At 40.1% G+C, this 26,526-nt stretch overlaps 1 protein-coding gene across 1 annotated transcript; it reads left to right on the top strand.

Moving 5' to 3' along the window:
* Positions 1 to 37: 37 nt before the first annotated feature.
* Positions 38 to 10,626, top strand: trmt11 (tRNA methyltransferase 11 homolog). Its single transcript, XM_067602202.1, has 13 exons — positions 38 to 152; positions 2,259 to 2,324; positions 2,429 to 2,502; positions 2,763 to 2,844; positions 2,971 to 3,063; positions 3,160 to 3,294; positions 3,527 to 3,683; positions 3,806 to 3,886; positions 4,057 to 4,221; positions 4,415 to 4,487; positions 4,679 to 4,813; positions 7,793 to 7,913; positions 10,209 to 10,626. The coding sequence occupies exons 1-13, from the start codon at positions 75 to 77 to the stop codon at positions 10,344 to 10,346; spliced, it is 1,398 nt and encodes a 465-aa protein (XP_067458303.1). The 5' UTR covers positions 38 to 74; the 3' UTR covers positions 10,347 to 10,626.
* Positions 10,627 to 26,526: the final 15,900 nt, after the last annotated feature.

Raw genomic sequence — 26,526 nt, 5'->3', positions numbered from 1 at the left:
GTCCCCGCAAGCGGAACTTGTCTCAGTTTCACAGCCCGGTTTCTAGCCGGACGTGTTTTGAATCTGCAACAAACATGGCGACTTCCAAAAATCGATCATGCCTCAAGTATTTATTTCATCTTGCCCAAGATAATCTGGACTTCAGGTTACCGGTAACCTTTCACAGACTGCTCTAAATTCTGTGTAGCTCTTTTTGTGAATGTTAGTGTGATTATTGCGAGGAAAGTGATGAACTCTGCATGTTACATCCAAGCTCATGTTGGTGTGCTGTGTTAGCTGAATGCTAAGTCGAGCTGTGGAGAGAAACTGGTTGTCATAACTGTTAGTGTAGTGGTGGTATTTAATGTAGGCTTTGTTTTACTATAATAATCTCATATGAACACATTTCTCTATCGGACTCCCTTCTGTAAATGGTATTTACACCATGATAAACTGGTAGTGCAAAGTAACATTAAAGGACCAGTATGTAGGATTTAGTGGCATCTAGTGGTGAAGTTGTAGATTGCAACCAGAGACTGCAGAAAAATAATGGACGTAACCACCGTGACATCACTCACTGGTTTGTGGACTTGCATTTTGAAGCCTCAAGTTTGGGATTTTGACTGTCGCCATCTTGGATTTTTGGAGCCAGAAGTGATGAGAAATGACAATATTTGACGAGATGGTGGAGCTGACCCTAACGCTAGCTGCTAGCTTGGTTAGCACGGTGTATGTACAGTCTATGGTTAACTGTGATAATGCTAATCCTAATTTTCACTCGCAAAAAACAGGCTTAAACCATTAACATAAAATATACTTACTTGAAAAACTGAACAGCCGAGTCCTTAGAGGGTATTTTAGTAAAGACCAAATGCTTAACAAGACCCTTTTAGGTGACCAAAATGTTACGATTAACTTTCATTAACTGACAACACACTGAAATAGCGACCTCTACGGCTACGCCTATGCTCTGTGAATCTGGGGTTATGTTACCTAACCAACGTTATCGCCATGGTAGCGACCTCTCAATCACAATGTAGCCACGCTCTAAAGCGCACCCCGCTTTATCATCAAATTTAAATTAAACTGGACCATAATTTACAAAATGAACATCATGCTGTATTGAAGAAGACTTGAAACTAGCGATTGAGAGCACAAACTAATTTGGAAACTGTTCACTGGTGTAATAAATTAAGTGAGAAGTATGGTTATTTTCTCATAGACAGGAGTCGACCCCTGCGGGCTGTTGGAGAGAATACAGGTTTAAGGCACTTCTGCATTGACTTCACTTTTCAGACCTGTAACCACCAGCTTGATTGCAACCCACTGACAACCCCTCCCCCTCCCTTCCAAGCATGTAGGAGAACCTAAAGTGGCAGCTAAACTTGTGAAAAACACAAAAGGCCCTTTTAGAGCCAGTGTTTAGTTTGTCTGTTCTGGGCTACTGTAGAAACGTGGAGGTGCAACATGGCAGTCTGTGGAGGTTTGGAGTTTGAAAGACGTGGTTGTATACCAGGCAGGGAGTTGTTCATCTTGTTCTCTGCTGCATTAATTTTGACTATTCTTTCTTTTAGTGCTGCAACTAACGATTATTTTCATTACTGTTGGTTTATCAAATAATTAAGTAGTTGTTTGGTCTGTAAAATAGTGAAAATGAAAGAAAATAAATACTGTAGATCATTTATTAATCCCAAAATTAAAATGTTACAGCAGCCAACAATGGGGTAAAAAAGGTAAAAGAAACAAATGCAATTAAAGGCTCAATTATAGACAGTAACTAAATAAACTAACTCAAATATAAATGAAAATTAATAGAACAGAAAGAATATAATGGTCAGGTAGATATTGGTATGGTAGTAAGGTGCATGATTGTCCATGGATGTCAATATTGAGTGTACTAAATATTGATAAATGGTGAAAAATGTTAATCATTTTTTCAAAGCCCATGGTGACATCATCATATGTCTTTTTTTCCCCCGACTGACAGCCCACAACCCAAAGATATTCAATTCACTATCACAGAAGACTTAAGAAACAAGAAAATATTCACATTTGAGAAGTTGGAATCAGAGAATTGGAACATTTTTTTTTATTAAAAGATGACTCAAAATGATGAATCGATGATCAAAATAATTGGCTTTTAATTTTCTGGCAATTGACTAATCAATTAATCGACAAATCATTGAAGCTCTACTTTCTTTATCTTGCGTCAAGTGTAAAGCACATGTCAGTGAAACCTGTGAAATCTGTATTTGTTGTTTCTGCTCTCATTCTTCCAGGAGATTAAGGCTCTGCTGGCTCTCAGAGGAAAACCCTTCTGTCCTGGGGAGAACTTCAAAGAAAAGGTTTCCAATCCTAACATAAGTTGTACCTGTATATCAGAAAGTGTCTGTCGTTTAGATTTCCTTTTCCCACAGTCACATCCCTTCTCATCACTTTTTCTCCCTAGTCTCCTTTCTGGTGTCTGGATGGTTTGTCTGAAGAGGATGTCCGTGGCATCATGGCCAGATCTGTTTGTGCAAAGTAAGTGTTTTAACTTTGTGGGAAGGAAAGCGATGACTCAGGATGAACTTATATCTCCTTTTATATGCTGATCATGCTGCACAAATTGCATTTTGGGATATAAACACCCTCACAGTCTTGTCCTGATTTATGAGCTCTTGTGAATGTTCAAACTGTACACACTTAAATTCCATTGATCATCCAATATGGGGCCTTGTCAGTATTTTCTGTATTATAGTGGCTGTGATGTAGGTGTTGTTCATGCTGCATTATTCTTCCAGGTCTGCTTTTGAACTATGGGGCCACGGACAAACACACAGCGAGCTCAGAACATCCCTCTTGAACTACCCATCAGAGAACATGGTTGGTGATGCTGCCATCATATTGAACAGACCAGTCTTTACTATTTTACTCAAACTCGCTGATATATCATATGAAAACTATTGTGTTTACTTTCTGCTCACGCTCTTTCTCCACATTCCCTCACAGACACCGTTCATGCACAAAGATTCAACATACAGAATCAACGTGTACACCTTCAACAAAACTCTGGAGTTTGCGGACAGAATCAAAAAAATTGATGTGAGTATATAGATATGTTTGTGTTCACTGTACTTCCATCTTTTTTATTTGCCTGTGTATATGTTGAAAATATCATGTTGCGTGTTTTATCACCAGGCTATGGAGTATCTTCCGTTTGAGGGCACAGTGAGCCTTAAGAGCCCTCAGCACATCTTCTGTCTGCTGGAAGATTATGGCACTGACCCCAACAACATCCCAGAGCATCCAGATTACATCTATTTTGGCCGATGGGTGAGAGACGTTTGACTGCAAATGAGAGTACAGTGTTTATGTATAGTATAATGGTAATAAAAAATCCGTCAGAGTAATAAATTCATTTAAGAGATGTTTCTTTTACAGCGGAGAAATGTACAAAGAAACTTAACAAATCTCTGCCGTCCATCTGTATGCCCAAAACGTTCTTTAATTTGTGAAAACCTTCTGTAACAACACTTTTCATCTGTGTACACTAATCCTGCACCAGGTGGCAGATGGACAGCGTGAACTGATTCGCTCCCACAGTGTGAAGAACAGACACTTCATAGGAAACACCAGTATGGATGCAGGCCTTTCATTCATCATGGCCAACCACGCTAGAGTCAAAGAGAACGACGTCGTCTTTGACCCGTTTGTCGGCACCGGTGAGTTAAGTCTAACTCTCTCTCATTCTCACACACACACACACACACACAGACGGACACACATTTGGGGAAAAGTACATCAGGAGATGCTTTTAAGTAGTTTGTCTATTGATCTGTTTTAGGGAGCCTGTTGGTTGCGTGTTCTCATTTTGGAGCCTATGTCTGTGGAACAGATATTGATTACAACACTATTCACGGCAAAGGTACGTTTTGTCTACACGGCTCTTCAGCTGTAATCTCTTAATATTTTATATGGCTTTATTTCACTGTTTAAATTACATTTTAATTCAAGCTTGCAAATATTCCTTCAGGTCATTTCTGTGTTCAGGGACAGGACAGTTAAAGTGTCCTAAAAGTAACCTTTTTCTTCCAGGTAGGTCAAGCCGTAAAAACCAGAAGTGGCGAGGACCTGATGAGAACATCAGAGCCAACCTGCGGCAGTATGGAACAGAGAAGATGTACTTGGATGTGATGGTGTCTGATGCATCCAAGCCTGTGTGGAGGGACACTGCTCTGTTTGATGCCATCATCACTGATCGTAAGCCCTGAGTTCATTCTTAGTCAGACCACTGCTGAGTATGAAAATATGTGATTCATGCTGAAAGTCTTGGTGTAATCCTACTGTTTATTGTCTTTTAAGATGGGGGTCTCTTGAGTTCCTCTCATAACAGGTTAAACTCTGTCTTTTTTTTCTTGTTTGTGATTCCTGCGTGGATTCCTTTTGATGTCAGCCCCATATGGTATCCGTGAGTCCACAAGGAGAACAGGCTCCCACAAAGACAATAATAAAACCCCTGATGGCATGTAAGGTCACATGATACTCTACCAACACCTACACCAACACTTTAGACCTTTCATAGGCCATGATTTTACTTCAAAAAGGTTTATTCTCAGTAACATTTCCCTATTGAATGCAGCAGGTGAATGCAAAAAAACTGGATCAATTAAAATCATTAAACATGTCTAAATCTGTTCAATTTTATTCTTCTGTCCAGCTATGCAGAGTCTCATGTCCCTGTCTCACAGTCGTACCACCTGAGCGACATCTTCACAGACCTGTTGAACTTCTCTGCCCATCACCTGTCCATAGGTGGGAGACTGGTCTACTGGCTGCCCATCTACAGGCCAGAGTGAGTATACAGACTTATGGTATCACCAGTCAAAAACATGAAGTGCTTCAGAATAATGCACTCATCATTTTCTGTAGTTTTCTTCTGGACTGTTTAAATTTGCTTGCTTCAAGAGAAAATGTAGCCTCTCACAGTAATCATCCAGGCCTATTAAAGCAAACTGATTTCTGTCACCATCATTTGAACAGTCAAAGTGGGCCTGTGTCAAAGTATTGATTTATATGATATGATTTGATATTGATACTAGATTTAAAGGGGACTTGATGTTTACAGGCCATAGAAATGGTGCTTTTTCTCCAAATCATAATGTATCAATAGGGGGCAGGCTTATACCAAGAACCAAAACTGCAAACTTGTTGTGAACATATCCCATAAAATGTATCTATTGTTGGCCTAATTAATTCCATAAATAATCAAACAATATCAAGCAAACAAGGATCTTAATGAAAAAATGTTTAAATGTTCAAAAAATCTAATTACTGCTACTGTAATTAATTGGCTATGTAAAACTGTTAGAGGAAATGTAAACATGACACAAACAGTAGTGAATAACTGTTAATGACCAGTCTTGACTAATTAGTGGGTTGCTACATGCTTTATGGACTCCTGGTGTGTATTAGCAGCTCTTTCAGTTTGAGTCCAGTCGACTGGCACACAGAGAACGTTCTGCCACACTTTCCCACTTGTGTTTTCTACCTTCCGGGGTTTCCCTTTAGCTCCCTCCCATTCCCGCTCCTATAAAAGACTGTCCAGCGTTTGTAACCACCTGTGTGAATGACACAGGTTTATACAGAATAGTATACAGGTGTGTTGAGGTTTTCCTGCTCACAGTAAACCACAACTGACAGTGGTGAGCTCCTTTTATAATCTGGCCCTATAAGTCAGAAGCTCTGAAACAGAGTTGTGCATTGTTAAATGTTCTGTGCATTAGCAGAAACTGAAGTGCTGACTGGAAGTGCAGGTGTTTGACTGTAAAGGTGTGAACCACAACACACAGTAGCAGCAATGGACGGTTGGGGAAGAAAACCCCTGCAGGGCTTGGACTCCTTCTGGTCACTGATTATAAGACCAAGAAAGAGATGAGATAATCATGAATCCTCTGAGTTCTAGTGTGAGTGTATGTGTGTATGAGAGAGAAAGAGCACATGCACAAACCTGTGGACCTTTGTTTATGTCCCTGTGCGTTTGTGTGCGTATGCATGAATGTGTGTGGTCTTGTGTATGAGCACATGCATACATGTGTGTCATCATGTTCACACATTTGTCTTTGCTACTCATCTACCGGTGCTTGACTCTGTGCCTGTCAGAGCACCGTGCCAAAATAAACGTCTGAGGCCAGGCAAGTCAGAGACGTGAACTATCTGTCTCTGTGGTCTACATGCTGACCTGTGTGTGTGTGTGTGTGTGTGTGTGTGTGTGTGTGTGTGTGTGTTTTTGTGCACAATCGCATGTGCGTTTTTGGATGTGTGTGTCCGTGTGTGTGTGTAAGCCCAGACGTAGCCTGTCTCCTGGGCCTAATCTGGGGCTCTACAGGGGAGATATCGGGTTTCTGTCACCCCCACATATGTGTGTATCTGCGGCCATGGCTGTGATAGAAACAGTGGGGATTGTGTGCGTCTGCCTGTTTCATGAGAATGGGGAGGCTATGTGTGTGTGTGTGTGTGTGTGTGTGTGTGTGTGATGACAGGTGACACAAAGTCCTGTCAGCAAGGGACGGCGTCTAGACCAGGTCAGACCCCTTGAACTCTCTTCCCTTTCTCCTCTAAAAAAAAAAAAAAATAAATGAAGAAAAAGAATCAAGACAGATGACTGAATATCAGTCATCACAGCATTAAAGTGACCTAATTACAACATAAACAAGTGAAGCAAAGAAATGAAGTGGCTTTATTGTCCGAAGTAAGGCGATACTTGTGTCATTGATAGAGTATGAATGAGCCATGTTTTCTTTCCAAGTTTCTGGACATTTTGGCAAATCTCTCATTTAGTGGCACTTTTACTGAGGGTCACGGTCTGAAATTAAGAGTGTACATATATTAGGCTGAGGTTTAAATATTATGGGACAGATAAAATAATTTATTTTGTCTTTTATGCATTTTAAATAGCTTTTTTGTTTAAATGAATGTATTGAAATGTATAATCTTGTGTCCTAGTGTGATAATCGCCAAGCTGTTTTACGACGTGTCATATGAAATAATGAGATTTCTAAAACAATAGTTCTTAGTTCCTAGCTAAACAAAACAAAAATGTAAACTCATCCTCATGGTTAAAAAGAAAAATATAGTTTCAACTAGAGTGATACAGAAAGAGCTTGTGAGAAGTAGCGTTTTGTGTGAAAGTACCCTTTACGAAGGCGAAATGGAAAAAGAAGCTCTGAAGGCGGAGGACATCCCCTGTCTCCGCTTAGAAGTTTACACCAGCTCAACAGGTCCGGTTCTCCTCTAACTCTCCACCTGATTGGCAGGAGGGAATTATCGCCTGGCTGCATCGCCGCTAGTCACCGTGACGACCAAACATCCCGTCGCTGCAGAGGCCCACATGCAGCCATGGCAACGGGGCAGACAAACAGTGACGTGCAAATCTGGCTTTGACTCGGGACTGTTGCTACTGTGATGGTGGTTAGGAGAAAGTGCCACTGACACAAATATGCAAACACATACTGTACATCATCTGCTGTTAATAGGCCCTAACCTGGCCTGGCTGGCGATGACAGAGTCTGCAGTCGACCTGTCAGGTCAGAGTCACTTTTTCCACCTTCATCTTTGTGCAAAATGAGCTACCTCCAGACATGGTTACACTACATTGATCGAATAGTGTTTGATTGGTGAAAGAGAAACAGAAAGAAGCATTGACGGAGTGAGCGGTACAGAGAGTTAGGATGACAGCCTCGTCCAGATGAATTAAACTTGTCTGCCTGGCCTTCTGTCTCTTTCTGCTCTTTCCGTTTAGAGACTGATTAATTACTATGCATGTCCTTCCCAGGTACTGTGAGGAGATGGTTCCCCTTCATCCATGTCTCCGGCTCATCAGCAACTGTGAACAGACTCTCTCCAGCCACACGTCACGACGCCTGATCACTATGGAGAAGATCAAGGAGCCAGAGGTGTGTGCTGAAGTCTGAGTGTGTTTGAATTAGATCTGAAACAAAGTTTAGGAACAGAAAATTAATTGGCAACTATCGATTCATCATTTAGGTCAGTTTCTCCTATGTGAGGACTTTTCTTTGTCATATGTTAGTAAATAGAATATTTTTGAACAGGCTTGGTTTTGGAATGTTGCTCAGATAAAACAAGCAATTTGGGAAATTATAATAAACATTTTCATTATTTTCAGACATTTTATACACAAAATGATTGAGAAAATAATCAGCAGGTTAAACCATAATAAAAAAAAAAAGTTTGAGGCCGCAAAGGTTTGAGCATGTGTGGAAATGCATCTGCATGCACACTTGATTTTTGTCATGTGCCTCATTAACAAACGCTACATTTCCTAATTTCTTTTAACAAAACATTTACTCAGATTGTTGTATGGTTAATGTGCAGAGAAAAAAGTTATTTTATGAGATTTAAAACATTCATTTTTCTTCTGATGTGTGTCTGACTGTTCAGTTTACCATATAATCAAATTTTATTTGTCCTTTGATTGGAAGCATGATTTCCTAAATATATTGTTTTCAGTTACAGTATGTATTGTGGTTACATTGTTCTAGATGACATGAACGTGTCTGCACAGTATCAACCTGAAGTTTGTTTACTATTTTTATATGTGTGAGCATGACCAGCAACACAGATATGAGTTTATGTAAAATGAGAGCATGTGTTTGCATGTTCTTTCATGTTTTTTTATGTGTAGTTCATAGACTTATAAAAGTGTATATGTAACCACATAAGTATATGTCATGTCCGTGTATGTAGGGTGTGTGTATGTGTGTGTTTTTTTATATGTCATCCCAGTGGAAGTGATGGTGTCTCTCTGTCTGTCTGGGGTAAATCCTCACCATCTGGCTGTGATTGGCTCATTTCTTTTATACTGGAACCCTAAATGGCTTAATCACACATCGTATGAAAACAATCCATCTTTGGATCTGACATCCATTCCACTTCAAAACCGCAAATTGCTCCCATAAAGGGCCCTGTATGACACGCACAAGCAAACACACAGTTGTTTGATCTTATCTGACTGGTATCTATCTCAGGTCGCAGAGTTTTTCCTTTCCAAATAGGCCTCAATCCGCCCCTACCTCCACTCGTTCACCAGGGTTCACAGCTTGGTGTGTGTATATGACTGCTTGTGTGCCTATGATACATGTGCTTGTGTCTACACCATTTCGGTGTTTTGATGATAAAGGGGCCGGTCTAATTGCTGTAAACGTTTCCTGTTAAACTAGTATACCTCTCTCATTTATAGGGTGTGACATAATGTACTTGGTGGCCATAAACTACTTGTTATTTGCCTCATTTAACACTAAATGTACATAACCCTCCATCTGTATGGTTGTTGGCAAAGGTCGAGTGGTTATTTCCACTGTTCTCAGTTGTTTGTAGTTTTGTCTCTTCATCCTTATTAATTGTAAGGTCATGGTCAGGTTGTCAGCCTTGTTACCCGGAGTTTTCCCTCCGAGTGGAAACTGTTTCCAGGTTGCTTGGCAGCATCAGCAAGCAAAAGAGAGGTGTTGCTGACAAATTACAGGCCCCAGCATTGGAGTCATCACTTTCGACTCAGCTCACCTCATTATTCCTCTTCCCAGCATCTCTCTTCCTCCCTTTCATCCCTCAACTGACCAGCGACTACCTTACAGCCAAGACAAACTGTTTAACTGTAGAGATTCATAACAGTTCATATACATTGCTAAAATACAAGAGCACAGTCCTGTTCCTACATGCAAACATGGAAAAAGTATGCAAACCTTGTGATACCAGTTTGGGCTGACCTGCTGTGGATGTTGCTTCACTGACTGGAAATGGGAGATAAAAAGAGCTGTTTCCATTTTTACATCTAATTGACCTTTATATTAATGTAGTAATATCAATTTTTTAGTGTCAACACCTTTGGGGGAAAAAAGCATAACTTGCAGCTGCCTTTTATGTAGGTTTATTTGTATTTATTTGTATTTTTTTCATTACTTTCTTTGCTGTAAACAAAGTGTAAATTTGAATAGCAAGATGTGTCAGGATAAAGTCTTAATTTTTTACCATTAAAACAGTGGAGGGACAAGAATGCATGTATTCTAGTTTGAATATATTAGCAAAGCAACCAGCTGTAAAGTATAATGTCGCTAAATGCTGAATGAAATTGTTTCTTTTTGTTTTAACTCATTGGGGAAACACTTAATCATGTTAAACAGTTAATCATGTTAAACATGTTTAGCAATGTAACCTCTAAATTTGTCTCTCCGCAGGAGTCAGACAGCCTGGCTCATCTAGCAGACTCACGCTTCAGCCCCTACCAGGGACACAACGCCTTCAGAGAGAAGTATTTCAGTGGACAAAATAAGAGGATTGGCAAAGACAACAAATCTGATGTCAATGGAGAGTGAACGAATCAGTGCCCTAAGATGAAGATCAGAGGATGTTTCCTGAAAGCCTCAATAAAATAGAGAAAACATATGACCGGCCAGACCATGTCCGGACATGGTCAGTGGACTCAAAAGGAACTGATAGTTAATTTTTTAAAAATCTTTAACACAATTTTAAGTGTCATTTTTTTATGCCTGTTGCCATTGTTTTGCAAATAAATGTGTAAGATGCTAGTGCCTTCTCCTGAGTGGTGACCATTAAACCTGTCTGAAGTCACAGAATTGACTACCTGCATGTTAAGTGTAGCGCTTGTTTATATTTCATAAAAGCACTTTTACATGTGCTCATGCTCCCCCCAAACTTGGTTCAAGATATAAAAATTCTGCTTTGAATAATTTGCATCTGATGTTTTTCCTTTTTTTTTTCTTAAAATTACATCTAGTCCTTCCCCCTCATTGAAAAATCCAGAATCAATAATAATGCTAGCTAAATGTGCTAGCTTTTGTATAGCAATTGGACACTAAGTGTGTCCTATTTCACTAAAAAGTCTATTTTCAGTGTATGTGCTTTGCAGGCTTCAAGTTTCCACATCACACTTGGTCATGATTGGCTCCAAACTAGTTGTGATGTCACAAAACAAGCTTGTAGGTACACGTCTTAAACCCAGATTTAAGGTGAGCACAGAGAAAGTTCCCCCCTTCAGCACATAAATAACTTCTAATGTCAAACTCTGCACAAACATCATTCTGCACAGTGAAGCTCAAACATCCAACCGAAGGAAAAATAAGCAAAAAAAAAATTTGAGAGGAGGGTGGCTTTAAAAATTTACACTCCCTCCTATTTACTAAAAGATAATAGCAATACAACAGTGCCTTTAATGTACTTCGTGTAACTAAAGGCTTTATTGTACAGGCTGACATCTGTATTTATTGATTTAATTGATAGGAGGATACTATTCAGCTTCAGTGTTTAAATACTCTGTGGTCTAAGACTACATTTAGAACTATGGCGGTCCTGCTTTATTCAGACAAAGGGAGCATGTTTAGGCGAGAGAGGCCTCCCTGCGCAGGCAAGGGCCCAGATGCCAGGGCGTCCCCACCTTGCCACACACCACTACAGTTAGTCAGCAGCTTTTGTTGTTTTCCAACCACAGTTTACATGCAGCCTGACTCATTTTTCATCTCCTGAGAGCGGCGCAGCAGGCCTTTATGTACATTACCCCATTGCTCTGTTTATCAGTTGGGCCTCTGCCTTTCCACCACACTTCCCCGTTCGCTCAGCTTCCCAGGAAGAGAGTTTCAGGCACCATCACATGATACCCGGCTCACCATCGTTTGTGGTGCGTGTTGTTTACAGTTCCCACAGTGGCCTTTTGTTGTCTATCATCATCAAGGAAAATCAAATGATTGCACAAGACAGTTAGAGACTCTGCCTTTCTTTACTTATCACTTCAGTCGTTTCTGTCTCAGCATTTTTTCACTCGTCACATGTAAATGAGTAACATATTTGCCACAACAGAAGACCCCTCTACGTTGAAGTTGGTAGTTTTAATACAGCCACTGTCTATTTCTGTTTGAGGAGCACTGTGTGTGTGTGTGCGTGTGTGCGTGTGTGTGTTTGTGCTGCCACAATACAGTGATAAAACGTGTTCTTGAGAGCCCTCAGTCTCCAATAATGCAGACTATAATTAGGAGGGGGGTGGGGTAGAGGGGGTTCCTCTCTACACCACGTAATGCTGTCCAGACGTTGAGGAAATTCTGTTTGTATGTTTGTGTGTGTGTGGGAGATCTGGTTTTATTTTATGCTGGATTGTAACTGCAGCAGAGTAGTTTCCAGGTGTAATTCAGTGACAATAAAATGATTTGAGACCTAACCTGTAAATAATAATCATATCTCAACCATCGGTTAGGTTACGTAATAATTTCATCACTACCAGATTAGGTCCTTTACGTCATTCTCTATTCATTACTTTTGCTTTTCTCGGATTCCCTGCTTCTTTCATTTCCCGTGTGTAAAAATGTGTTTATATTTTTTCAGTTTAATCAGTGTTCTCAATAAGAATGGAGGCTCTGTTCCTCCTCCATTTTCCCTTTCTCCCAAATCCTTCATTGCTCTCCACCTCACCTCCACCAGTTCTCCCAGCCTCCTCTTCACCTCCTCACCCGCTTCACCTCTGCCCTTTCCTCCTTTCTCCTCTGTCATCCTCAGGCCTCTCCTTTTCTCAAAGGGGAACTCCCTTTAGGAGTAGACGGCCCGCTGTCTTGGAACGATGGCTTCTGATTAAACTCCCCTCTGTCTGAAAGTGACCTTCACACTGCTGAATCAGCTGTTACACCGGGTGGCTTAGGGCACACACATATACATACATATAACCTAGATACAACTTCAACCTAAATCTAATTTAAGCTTAAACTAAAACACCTTAAAGGATCAGTCAAAATGTCTGCAATTTGTGTAAATCGGCTCTGAAGATCTCAAACTGTTGTTTTTGATTGAAGCACAAGAACACACACACACACACAGTAGTGTTTACATCGCTTCAATGGAGATTACGTTAATTTCCCTAACCCTAACCACTACATACCTTACCCTAACCCTTACCGTCAGGGCTTGCAATTAACTTTCCTGATCACCAGCCAACTGGATTTTAAAGTTACCAGCCAATCAGAATTTCCACCGCCAAAATGTTTTATCTTGAAATAAACCAGATTATGTAGATCCGGCAATCCTGACAGTACATTATATTTTTTTGTGTATCAAATAAAAGCCACTCACGACTGATCGCCATTTGGCATTACATGTCCTAATTTTCTTATGTTCCTCTCCTTCATTTTAATTTTTATCCTCAGCCTTCCTCTTCTGCTCATTTGGGTTTTTTGCCCCAGTCATAAATCTCCACACTATTAGCTAATACTTGTGGTCTCGCACAGTCAATTCTACCACATGCTATGTCCAAGCCAATGGTTGTATCACAAGCAAGGGGTAGTTCCGGGTCTGAAATGTGAAGCCAATGCAGAAATGCCTTAAACCTGCATTCTCTCTAATGGCCAGCAGGGGGCGACTCCACTGGCTCCAAAAAGAAGTTCGATCGTACGGAAGTTTATGAGAAAATGACCCTACTTCTCACTTGTTTATTACCCCAGTAAACACTTTCCTGGCGTAACCATGGTGTAACCCCAGATTCACAGAGTATAGGCGTAGCTGTAGCCATCATTATTTCAGTATTTTCAGTTCATTAAAGTTAATTGTAAAATTTTAGTGGCCTAAAAAGTCTTGTTCAGTGTTTGGTTGTACTAAAAGACCTTCTAAGGAGCCAGATGTTCAGTTTTTCTGGAAAGTATGTTTTGTTTTAATGGTCTTAAGCCCACTTTTTGATAGCAAAAATTAGCATTAACATTATTACAGTTAACCATAGGCTGTAAATGCACCGTGCTAACCAAGCATTAGAGTCAGCTCCACCCTCTTGTCCAAATATGGTCACTTCTCATCACTTCTGGCCAAGATGGTGACAGTCAAAATCCGAAACTTGAAGCTTTAAAACGCGAGTCCATAAACCAATGGGTGACATCATGCTGGCTACGTCCATTATTTTTATACAGTCTGTGAACATGACATAGTGTTCATAGGAAATGTACAATTAGGACTTGAAGGACTGTTTCTGCAGCGTGTTTTAAACATATATGAATATTTAGAGCTTGATTCATCACAAGCCAAATTGGCTAGTAACTTTACAATGTTACCCACCACAGTTAATTTTTACCCACATTTGGTGGGTTGGCGTGTGTTGATTTCAAGCCCTGTTTAACCTTTTTGTCCCCATTAAGGAGACAAGTCCCCCAAAGTCCCCCAAAAACATGAACAATACTTGGAAAACCTGGCGCACACACACACACACACACACACACACACACACACACACACACAAAGACAGGACAAGTGGAGAATCACTCTCATGTCTGTACTGTTAAAGCTAGAGCCAACCACCCGTTAGCTTAGCATAAAGACTGGAAACAGGAGGAAACTGCTAGCTTGGCTCTGTCCAAAGCTCACTAATTAACAAGTTATACCTTGTTTATTTAATCTGTACCACAGTATAAAAACAACATTTTGTGGTTTTACTAGGGGTTATGGTCAGAGCTATTTCTTCCTGTAGTCCTGTCGCCACCGTAGGTCACTGCGCCTGGCCAAGAAATAGTCAGGCACATGACCCAAACCACAACATGTTCTTACACTTTGGTTTTGTATGTATTAAATAAACAAGATATATTAATTTTTGAGCTTTAGAGGTACCAGTAAATGGATTTTGTTACTTTTGGACAGAGTTAGGCTAGCTGTTTCCCCCTTCTTTCAGGCTTTAGTCTAAGCTAAGCTTACTGCTGGCTGTATCTTCATATTTACCATGAGAGTGGTATCAATCTACTCATCTAACTCTTGGAGAGAAAGTAAATAAACAAATACTTTCACCACCAGAAGAAGAAAGCAACATGTGCACAACACACACTCTCTTCAAATCTTTAGGGAGGATCCCTGCAGACAGAGAGAAAGGTATATCCATCATGTCATTATCAGTCTTGGTTAGATGATGACGGATAGATGCTCCACACATCTGTTAGCCACTGATGGATAGCAAGTTGTAACACTAGCTAACACATTGATCTCTCTTCATAGAAGCATGTGGGCCGTATGATGGAATTTTTAAGAGTGCAGGGGGACTGCATGTGAAAAGGTACATGTATTCCATTTGTGCAGGGTGGTAAGTGTGTGAAGGCAAGAGAGAGAAACTTCATAGCGCACAGCTGGTATTCAGGAGTGTTTGAGCTTCACACACACACACACACACACGAGCGACTGAACACATGTGGCACAGGTGCACTGCACCTGTCCGTAGCCAGGGGAGTTTGGACACCTGCAAGTCATCCACCCCTTCTCGCCTTGCCTCCCCCGCCCTCAGGTCACCCCGATGCCCTCATCAACCCCAGGAAGCCGTCTGCAGCTCCTCAGTGGTTGATTGAGGTAAGGTGAGAGCTGTTATCTCAATGTCTGGGAGGAGAAGTGTGGCAGAGGAAGAGCCATTATAGTGCTACAAATCACCACAAGAGTCCTATCTCACACAGCTGTGTGAAACTCAAACCATGCTCAGAATAAAGCAGGAGAGGAATTGCAAGGTTAGACAAGGGGTGAAGAGCTAGGCAAGAGCATAGAGTACCTTGAGATTATACTGTTCTTCGATTATTTTAGCAGAAACTTCAGTGCATCATGTTCCAGCACTATTGAATTCAGTGCCACTAGATGACAGACTTGAGCAGAGAAAATGTTCAAAGTATCCCCTGAAGTGATAACCAGAGTTTCCGTCTGTGCTGTATGTACTGTACTCCAGCCTACAGACTGTTTGCCATACAATCAATGCTGTGCAGCTTGTAAACAAACAGTTCAGGGGCTAAGCTTTTGAAGTGATAGAGCTGTGGTTGAGAAAGTGCAGAGCAGTTCTGAACACACAACATCCTTTTTAAGATACTCGCCTGGAAGTGGTGAGGGTTGTTGGCCCAGGAAGGAAAAGGGGTGACTGAACGACTTGTCACACAACTTCCTCATCCTTCTTTCACCTATTCACGGCCCACTCTCAATGACCATTTTTGACTGTTATATCACCATGCTGGGTTTTATTCCAGGGTAAAGCTCTGCTACAACCACTCAGGCTTTACTTAAAATAAACCACTAGATATCTGACTTTGTGGTTTTATGCGGCTCCTTATTTTCCTGTTATTTTCTAGCATGCGAACCTAAACTCCTCCACATCCATTGTTGTTTTTGTAAAATGACATGTTTGTCTATGTGTGTGTTGTGTGTGTGCATGTATTTGTGTTTATGGGGTCATCACACTTAATATGACCGGAAAGAAGGAAAAAAAAAAGTGTTTGTAGCAGAGAGCCAAGAGCCAAAGACAAACAGTCAATGGGTGTATTTGGACGTGTGCATATGTGCTTCATTTTGTGTTTACAATGTTTGTGTGTATATGTGGGTTCCTGCGGTTGTCAGCGCTGTTCTTCATTAATGACAAGAAACCGCTGGATGGCTCCCTCACGCCCTTTTTTAATGACTCTTAACTGCCAAGTGGGTACACACACACATACACACACACACAGACATAGACACAGACACACACACACACACATATGCACACACATGCACACACAGCCAAGATGGCAAACACGGTGGCTGTGACACATTTCCTCTTCCACTCTTGCAAGGATCATAAAGCACTAAATGCCTCCATAATATAAGACACCAGTGAGGACGCAGTCATTATGAGAGCATTTTTCATTCATTCATAACAACCTGGACAGGTCACCGGTCTGCACAGAGGCACACCCTCACGCTGACATTCACACTAATGAGCAAATTTGAGTCTCCAGTCTCACCAGACTTGCATGTATTTGCAAAGTGGGAGGAAACTGGAGCTGCCAAAGGAAATACTGTGAACACAGGAGGAGGAACACCACAGAAAGGAAATATCTGTATATTTTCTGTGCTTTATGTGATATATTTGCGGCCGTTTTAAAAATGACTTTAATGAACTTCATGGCAAGCACCTCTTTCTAGAAACTCCCTTCTCTGTTATATCATCCACACTTTCTATGCAAAAGCACTGGCAGATGCCCATTCCGCCATTTATTTTAATCCTGAAGCTCCTTCTTTATCTCTTCCACCTCTACCCCAGTTTGCATGGTCTCTGCATCCCTCTCCCAGAGAAATTACATCTTTCAGGATGAGCTGCTCTGCCTCTCAGCAGTGAAGAGTGCTGGTGTGTGCAGGGTTTGAATTTCAGCGATGCACCTCAGTGCCTCTTGGGAGGGTCTGATTGAGGTGTAGGGGTACTGTGTGTGCGTGCACTAAAGCCGTTTGTGTGTCTGTATGAGCATCCATTGCTGCACAGATATGTACTTTGCCGATTTGTTGGCCATCGCACCGACCGGCTCTCACGGCTGTTTAGCTGAGTGGAATGTGTTATCCATGGGGGTGTGCGTTAGTCAGGGCCAGGATACACGCATGACGCTCAAATGTTTTCTCCTCCCAGACACCATGGAGGCTATCACCCCTATCTCTGCAGGGTGGAACTGTGAGGTGCCTCCTGGCTACCAACACACTCACACCTGTCCTTTCTGTACAGGTGAGCCTGCTGAGGACTGGCTGAGCCCAGCTCACCTGCATGCTTCCCTGCGTCTGGCTGTGTTTCTCTGTGTGTCAGTGTATCTCTATCTGTAACTCTCTTTCTCTGCTTCTGTCCTTTTTCTCTTCCAGCATTCTGTCTGTGAGCATTAATCTTTAAATTGCTTTATCTCCATTAAACTGTGCAATGAACAAGATTCTGAACACAGAAAGTAATGGAATCAGATAATTCATCCACAAGAAAATGAAAGATTTTGATTATCAGCTGATGTTGGTAACATTTCTTGTTCTCCAAGGACAAAAACAAAGAAATATTTTAATAGCCTCTCATAATGACCCAGAAAACCCTTTTTGCGTCAAACAAGGTGAAATAAAAATCTGCTTTCAGTATTTAGACAATTTAATCATATTTCTTTCCGTTCAGTTTTTCTAATCTGATGAATCAGGTCATATAAAAGTGCTTGGATGAAGCACTTTTCTAACTTCATTTTCCTCTCTGCTGTGCTGTGCTGTGTGGCCAAAAACGGCCTCGCCAGTATCTGACAGTGTGGAACTCAAACCAAATAAACCCCATAGATTTGAGTTAGTGCTTGTTCTTGTTGTTACAGCTTTTTGGCTTGGCGCAGGCCAGGACCAACACTGATTTCCATCCATGTAGCCTTTAGAGCTGCCCAGAGCTGTAACAACTTTGTTTTATATTGCAATGCAGCGAGGAAAACTATAATGCTGGTAAAATGTCTCCAAGTTGTCTTTCCAAACAGATCATATATGATAAAGGATGAGTTTTAAAGGGAGTTATTCCTGAAGTATTTTGTGAAATTTCTTCAATTTATTTAGCAACAACAGACACAGCGCCTGAGGAAGAGGAGGCATTTTAAATGGTTGATATCAAATTAAGTATTATGAGCAGATCAACACAAAAGCACAACATTCTCAAACAAACCACAAGAAATGCTGTTTATTTTTGTTCTTTTCTTCTCTTACTGTTTTTAAACAATGTTGCTATGCTACCTCTTCTTGCCGTAACACCATAAAGAATTTGCAGACCGCAAAAGACCCTGCTGGTGGCTCAGGGCTTGGTTGTTGGGTTGCCAGGTTGCAGGAATATCCAGTACATGTAAAATGCATACATTTTTTTCCCCTCCTATTTTCTCAAGTTTCTTGTTCTATACACTGTGGTGGGAGACCTGCAGGATATAGGGATTAACAGAAAACCATACAAACAAAGCTCTTTGATGTGAATGTAGGTTGCATGTTAAATTCATATGTATAGTGAGACTGCTGGGAAGCTGGTTTCATTTGTTTACTTGGTGTGATTGGATACTGCTTGATGAAAAGTTTGTTGCCGTTGTTTTTTATTTCATTCTTGCATAGCTTTTGTTAAACATTTTGGGGTTTTATGAATCTAAATAAATAAAATGTGTGTTTGTGTAAGCTTCTGCGTGTGCATGTAGGAGCATGTTGGTGTGTGTAGGTGTCTGCACTCCCACGACACTGTTTGTACGCATGTGTGTGTGAGTGATTTTGACTATCTGTACAGTTTGTATCATGGGGGCTTTCCAGAACATCTCGCTCTTTGCTTGCACTTTTTCCCTTCCAGCTGCCCCCATTGAAATTTGCTCCCTTCTCGTTTTCCTCTCCCTCAGACGCTTTTTACCTCCCACCTGCCAGACTCATGCAATGTTTCAGCATCTGCCATAAAACAGCAACCAGCCCCGGGAGTCTAAAACCACCACTCTGTTATATTTGGATTTGATTTGAAACAAGGTGTAACATGGTCATTCTTTGTGGCTCAGGGTTTTTCCACGTGCAGTGCAAAAATATTCCAGAATTTAAAAGAAAATTACACAATGGATCATGATGGCACAAATCTGGTATTTTACCATGATTCCTTTTACATGCTACATGCTTTGTGCTAGGGTTTGTGGCAATCCTGAGTTTAGAATTAAATGGTCCATTCCTTTATTCTGTAATTACATTCTTCCTGCACATATCCCAACAGAAAAGTCCCGAAACCTCATTTATCAAAGCATGCAGTGAACAAGTTCTAAATGTGTGCGTAGAAACTGTATAAAAACTTCAAGCAATGAACAATAATAAATCTCAGGCTTATTTACATACAGAAACACCCCCAGAATGACAAATATGGTCAAACACATCCCTTTTGAAAATCTTGGTAGCCTTAATGTAGAGTTACTTGTTGTAGACAAAAGTAAAAAATAATGAAATAATGAAAAAAAACCCCATCACAGACAATGAGTTAATATAAAGTCCCGGTGAGCAATCGTGATCAATAGCTTTCCAGCATGCACCAGGGCAACGTACTTATGGACATAAGTCTTATTTTATGTGTGTTCCTGTATTGTTACTGATGTTATGGTATTTTTCATTATGTTGTATAACTTTTTCACTATTTCCACACTTCATATGTTGGCATACAATTAGTTATGATGAGTGAATATGATTAGACCACAAATCACGTTGTGTGTACAATCCACCATGATCTCTCTATCAACTATAATAGTACGTTTAATGACAGTAAATTGCGCTTGTACTTGTCACCCTATAATTACATTACTTAATGTTACACTTCTCTCCACTACCACTTCATAGCTGACCACCGCAATATTGAATAAAAATTCCACTAAACCAGATTATTTCACAACTGCACAAGTGGCTTGTCCAAAGACAAATGGGGACTGACAAGTGACTGACAGATGACTCAGTTTATGTGACGGTCAGAGCTGCAATACACAAAAGACACTGGGCACAGTACCACTTCAGTACAATTCATAGATTAAGAATGTGCTTATTAATTTGATGTATTTTGTAACAGTTTCAGAATAACAGAAAATATACACCGCATAAAATGAATGGTATCAAAACATAACAGTTCATGTTTAATGCAGACTGATTAGAATTGAACATTATTAACACATCCTCTGATCTTTATATGGAGCCACAATTGTTTATTGGTGCAGTATTAGAGAAACAAGATGATGTAGAGGGATTAATGGCCAGTAATTTCACTCTGAATGATATGATTTACCTTGTTTTTTTTCAAATAAAAATGGAAACGAAAGTCTTCAGGAACAATCATTTTCAATCTATCCATTATTACATGGTTGACAGTAGAGTTGGTTTTAGGAATTGTTTTGCCCTGAATTCTACCTTTGTTTCACTTGAGGCTTGTTAGTACGCCTGGTTAGGAGTGTTTTTAAATATATCTGGTTCTATGTGTAGAAATCATACCTACTATGAACATTCCTCAAAAATCTCTGATGTTCCCATGAGGCTATATAAAACCAACATTCAGCCTGTCCATTTTGTACAGCTGTGTTTGACCAATAGAGTTAAGATTTGTTTGACCTGTATACTCTGATATAAACTGACATCTACGTCAAATTCTCTTATAGTTTTGTATGCAGGCTCCAGCAACTTCAAAGTTGCTGATGGTTCCTCAGAGAACTGAGCCAGATGATGGTGATGCTGATGGATGCCAGCAATGCAGCAGAGTTGAGAGACACATGATGAAGGTTTCAGAAGTTGGACTCCAAAGAAAGTTACGGGCCTTCAGATGAGAATACGTCATTGTGACAGGTTCTTGAAACAATCTTGAGATAAAATATATTTTTTCTGTTAATTATGTTCATTTTTGTGGTTATGTGTGCACTAAACAATGAGTGAAAAGCCTATTTAGTAACAAGTGTGGTCCCTCTATTAAATCTTAGACCACCAATGAGCTCTTCATTCTGCAGCCAAACAGACAAACAACAGTGGGAGGTGATTGACTTTCCTCAGTTTTACGCTGTAGGCCATTCTGACATTGCTTAAGCGAGCAAATAACAAACTTGCCTTTTTACTTCTTTCGTGAGCATGCAGAGGGTAGGAGCGGAAGAGTGACACTTCTTGAAAAAGCCTCTTTTGTAACTAAATGAGCCAAGTGATCGCTTAGTTGCTTCAATCTTACTGCAATTTAAGCAGGTCTGTTGACTCTCTGTGCTGCCAGTTAGGATTGGGGACATTCCTTGGCAAATGATGAAGAGATTGTTGGAGTATGGAGAGAGTTGTGTCCTTATTTAAGGAGTTTTATCTCACCCTTTATTAGACACTTAGCACCTCATCAGAACTTTCCAGACAGAGTTGTTGTAAAAAAAAAAAAAGAAAAGGGTGATTGGAGGCTTGCCAACCTGCAGCCATGGTGAGCATGACTGGCAGGTGTTGGTGGGTGTTTCCACTGGTGGCATTTCCCGATATGGTCCCTGCCATACTGGGAACAGGCTTCATCTGTTTTATAAGTGGCTATACCGTGATCTGAGTGGTCAACTTAAAGGCTTTCGGAAAGGTTGCTACTTTTATGAGGCACAACAGATTTCAATGATGGTGGCAGCCATGTTCTGTTTTTGTCTTTCATGTTATCAGATATTTGAAGTTTATGTGAATTGTGCTTAGAAACAAAGCAGTAACAAAGTCTGATCCACACATTTTAGACCAAGAGCATATGCGAAACACGCTGTTATACTAATGGGGGGGAGTTAGGCGAGAAATTCCTCTTTGACTTCATAAGCATTGAAGTCATTTTTCTTGAAATCTGCTCTCATTCAGTCAAAGAAACTGACCAATTTACCTTCTGATGACTAATTGAAATGGTCTTGAGGGAACCTTTATTTTTGAGGGAGAAAAATACTACTCCATCCCTCTTGTACCTCACCAACCTCATACCTCTCATCCCTCCCTCCATTCCTCATCAAAGGTACATGTGCCCGCAGTGTAACACCGTGTGTGCCTCCAACAGTCATTTATCATCATATACTTATTTCCAAAAAAGAACCATTTGTGTAATGAAAGCTCAGAGGGGAAAAAAATGAAAAAAACTTCAAACCTGTAATAAAAAACAGACATGCCATGTAGGAGGCGAGGGGGTGACGTCTCATTTGCTGCCAGCACTCCCCAAGGTGGTGGTAGGGGGAAACGTTACATTATAAGGAATGAATTAAGGCTTGGATGCAAAGAGTGAGCTTAGATGCTCCTCTCTTTTATGAAGCTGCAAGCAGAACCAAACGCACCGTTGTTGGGTTGGCTCTCAATAGCTGAATGCTCTTGCAGAACGGCATCACCACCGACTGCAATGTTCCCAGAACTGAGGTACATTTTTCCACTGTTAAGATGTCACCAAACAAATGTTGAGAATGTATGCCCAGCAGAAGGCAGATGTCTCTGGAAAGAACGTTAAGACGAAGCAAAAAGTGGTTGGTGACGGAACATGAGCATAGAAACTGTGTTTGGACTGAGATTATAGTGATGGTGTAATAGTAGGCATTTAAAATGAGACACTTCTGCAGATTTTTACAAATTATGATTTTTAAACTTTTTTTTTAGATTACCTATTTCAGTTTTTAGGTTACAAGCTCATTAAAAAGTTTGAGGCAGACGCAGAGAGCTACAGGAATACAGCTCCATGTAGAACAAAGTTCTGTTGGAATTATTGCATTGCTTACCTTAGACATGGAGGCGCTATTTAAATCTACTTTGTTGTTTTGATTTTTTATTTATTTTCTCTATGGCATCTTCGGAAAAATTGAAAATTCACAAGATATGTTCATCAACAAAAAAAAAAAACTGTCTTAGTCAGCATACTATCCTCGAGAGAATTGCGTCAATTTGTCACCATCACAGGAGTCTGACACAAAGGTGACATTCCAACATTATTCATCTGTAATATCTGAGTCATGCGTATAATCGTTCTGTATGCTTGCATCTTGCACAGTGCAGAGGTGTAAAATTGAGAGTCAAAAACTGAGTTGTGCCGGTCAAAGATGAGTAGTAGAGAGGTCTGAGGTGGAGGAATAGGTCATTCTCATAAAAGTGACTTACAGTCAGTGAGGTCAGTGCAAACAGATGTGCGGAAGTGTCTTTGTCCTACATGGACTTTTAACTCTATTACCTTGGATAATCCTGAACAGGTGAGCTGTGTTTTCTCTTTAAGTGTTGCAAAGTTTGAGCAGCAGCCACAGCGGATCATAATCCTGTTTATGCAGGGACCCTCATGATAGACTACAGTACGTTTTAAAAAATTATCATTAACAATGTAGGAGATCAGATGAAATGGTTTGATAAAACATCTTCAGTCGAGTACTGATCTCATACAAACAGGTAAATTAAAATGTGATTTTTTTGGGAGGGTTGTGATTTTCACCACCCTGGCAACCACACAAAGTTGGCTTTGTGAAGTACCAACAGTAATTGGTATAAAATACCCTCTAAAATCCACAACGCGCCCATTATTACACAGCAAAAGCTTTGATGCCATGAGGTAATAGACTACTGTGCTGTATTTCTTCTTGACACCCTCTTAAGCAGGGAATCAGATCCAGCACATGTGCCAGCAATGAAAGGTCTGTGATTTAATGTCCAGTTAACTGACAGTAATGGCTGGTGATTGATTATTCAAGTTATTTATTGAGCAAGACGAATTTATAGTTTGCATATTCAGCCGCACCTTGTTTGCTTATCTATCTCTGCAGAGGCAATGACCCAGGAATGTGCATGAGGAGAGGTAATGCTTATTAGACTGAAACACACACACACACACACACACAAGCACATGCACACACACATACACACACACATAATGTATACTGCATATGCTAGTGTGGTGCACACAACAACTTGAACACAGGCAAGGTTTTTGGATTACTGCTGAGGGAGAAAAGGAGAAAAAAACATTTTTGGAACAGACCTGCATGTGTTTTGCAAGTGTGAGTGTACTGTATGTAATCTGTTAGGGGTTTTATTTCTCTTTGGCCCCATGTGACCTGATCCGAGAGCCGACAAACAGGCCATCTCTGGAGTGTGAGAGCTTTTATTACAGTGGTTTATGGAGCCTATCATAAAACATAAGCTTGTATGTGGTAGATATTCACAGGCTTTACTTTGTTTACAATCCATCCATAATTTCAAAACTTCCCTTGTTCAATTTTATGTTTGAACTTGCAGACGATAGTAACTTTATTCTCTACTTAGAACCTCTTTGTCTCTGCAGCCTCTGTCTCATATTATCTTTTGTTTTTTTCCCCTCTTTGTCTTACTCTCACCACAAGTTTGGCTGCTGCCTTCTCTAAGTATAAGCAGGGAGTAAAGAGAAAGTTATGAGATGGAAGAGAGTGCTACTGTGAAACAGACTTAGGACAGGTTATTGGTCACTTCAAGCAGCAGGTCCTGGATCATCTCAGCAGTTGTCCCTGTAAAGGTTGCGAAGTACAGTATTTTTGGGTGGAGGTAAGCTAATCGCAGTGCAGCACCCAGCTGGAACAGCAACTTAGTCTTACAGTATTCAGAGAGATAGCACTGCCAAGACACCAACATTGACATCAGCTAGATTACACACACGTGTTTGTAGAAACACAAACAAACACACCATATCAAGTCATTCATGTGAGATGGACCTCATTAGGAAAAAACTGTCAGAGATGATATCACTTCTTGGGCTCAGAAGAAGGACTTGTGGCGGAGGTGTTTGTGAAAAGAAATAAAAGAAAAAAACTAAAAAAAAACATTATTTAAGCTTCTCTTGCTTTAGATAGTTTTCTTCTCTTCTGTACATGTGTGTTATTGATGCAATAGCATCATGTGACAAGAATCATTCTAATGTCTTGAAGTTGGAGGATTATAGTTCAGAATCTGAATCTCTGAATCTCAGGGTTTAACTTATGAAACATGATTTATAGCAGAACCCATTTTCAGTTGATATATTACTTTCTCATTAGATTTCTCATTAGCTTTTATTTTTTCCACCAAACTACTGGTTATTATTTTCCCACAGCACAGCACTTGTCATATCATCATGGTTTACTAGGATTTTATTTTAATGGCATGTTTCTTCAACAGAGATGAATCTACAGTTTGGACATGGTTCATCATTCTGAATGCATGTTTGAGAGCTGCCACAGATAGTGTATCACAAACTAAAGCAGACATTGGATCAGATGAGGATCTGACTTCAAAGTTGGATAGTGCACCAAACTCTCTCATGACCGACTCTGCTCTACAAAAAAGTGGAAAACATTACCTCAGTTACTTTAAGTGTTTCACAACATGGCAAGAAGCAATATTTATTAAAAAAAAAGACAAACCACAAAGAGCACATCATGCTCGCAACCAACTCCACAGGTGCTCACATAAGGGAGAAACACTGAAAAAAGTAAAAATGCAATGAGTATGTCCCTGATTTCTAACAGTACAGAAATACATTCCCGGCTCATCAGTGTGTTTTATATTTGAAATTTAATTATTCAGCTTTAGTGATTCAGCTGTAACACTGCTTCACCTCAGTTACAGATTGGAAAGCAAACAGGCTTTAATTAGGCCACACTTACGAGGGCAAACCAGTGCAGTCATGACGAATGATCCCTCTCTTGTGTAAAGACTAAGACAGGACACAAACTGATGATACCTGATGAATACAAATACTTCTAATAAAAATGATACTCACGTTATCTTATCAAAGTTTGACTAGAATCATAAAAAGTTTATTTTATTATTTGAGACTCTGGGAAAATCTAAAATGTCACCTTCAAACCTCTTTTCAGAGGAACACAGTGTCTTATTGCAAGTACATAGAATATTTCAGCTAAAAAGAGAGATTTACAGAAAACAAATATGGAGTTACAACTGAAGATTTAGCAAACCTGATAGCTATGATTTTATTCATTTATTTCTTTAGTCTTCCTCTGCAGTCATGGGTTATGTGTAGAGGGTAGGTGGTGGGGTAGGTGACTTTGAGTCTGTATTTGTGTTAATCATTTTGAACTTTTTGTAAAGACATGTTGGCACATTTTGTCTCCATTCACAAATTTCCTTTATGTCATGTCCCTGTGTGACAACCAAACAAGATTTTAAAAAATGGTCATAAAAAAGATAAATTGGCTGTCATTTAAATGAGAAATGTATAATTGAATTGAATTGTAAATTGTAATTTATAAGTTACTATCTGACATTTTTGGCAAAAACGAGTTATTCATATGAAACTATTCT

The sequence above is a fragment of the Thunnus thynnus genome, chromosome 10, assembly GCF_963924715.1.
Source record: "Thunnus thynnus chromosome 10, fThuThy2.1, whole genome shotgun sequence".
NCBI lineage: Eukaryota > Metazoa > Chordata > Actinopteri > Scombriformes > Scombridae > Thunnus > Thunnus thynnus.
The sequence above is the reverse complement of the archived record's forward strand: the minus strand, read 5'-3'. Positions and strand labels throughout refer to the sequence as shown.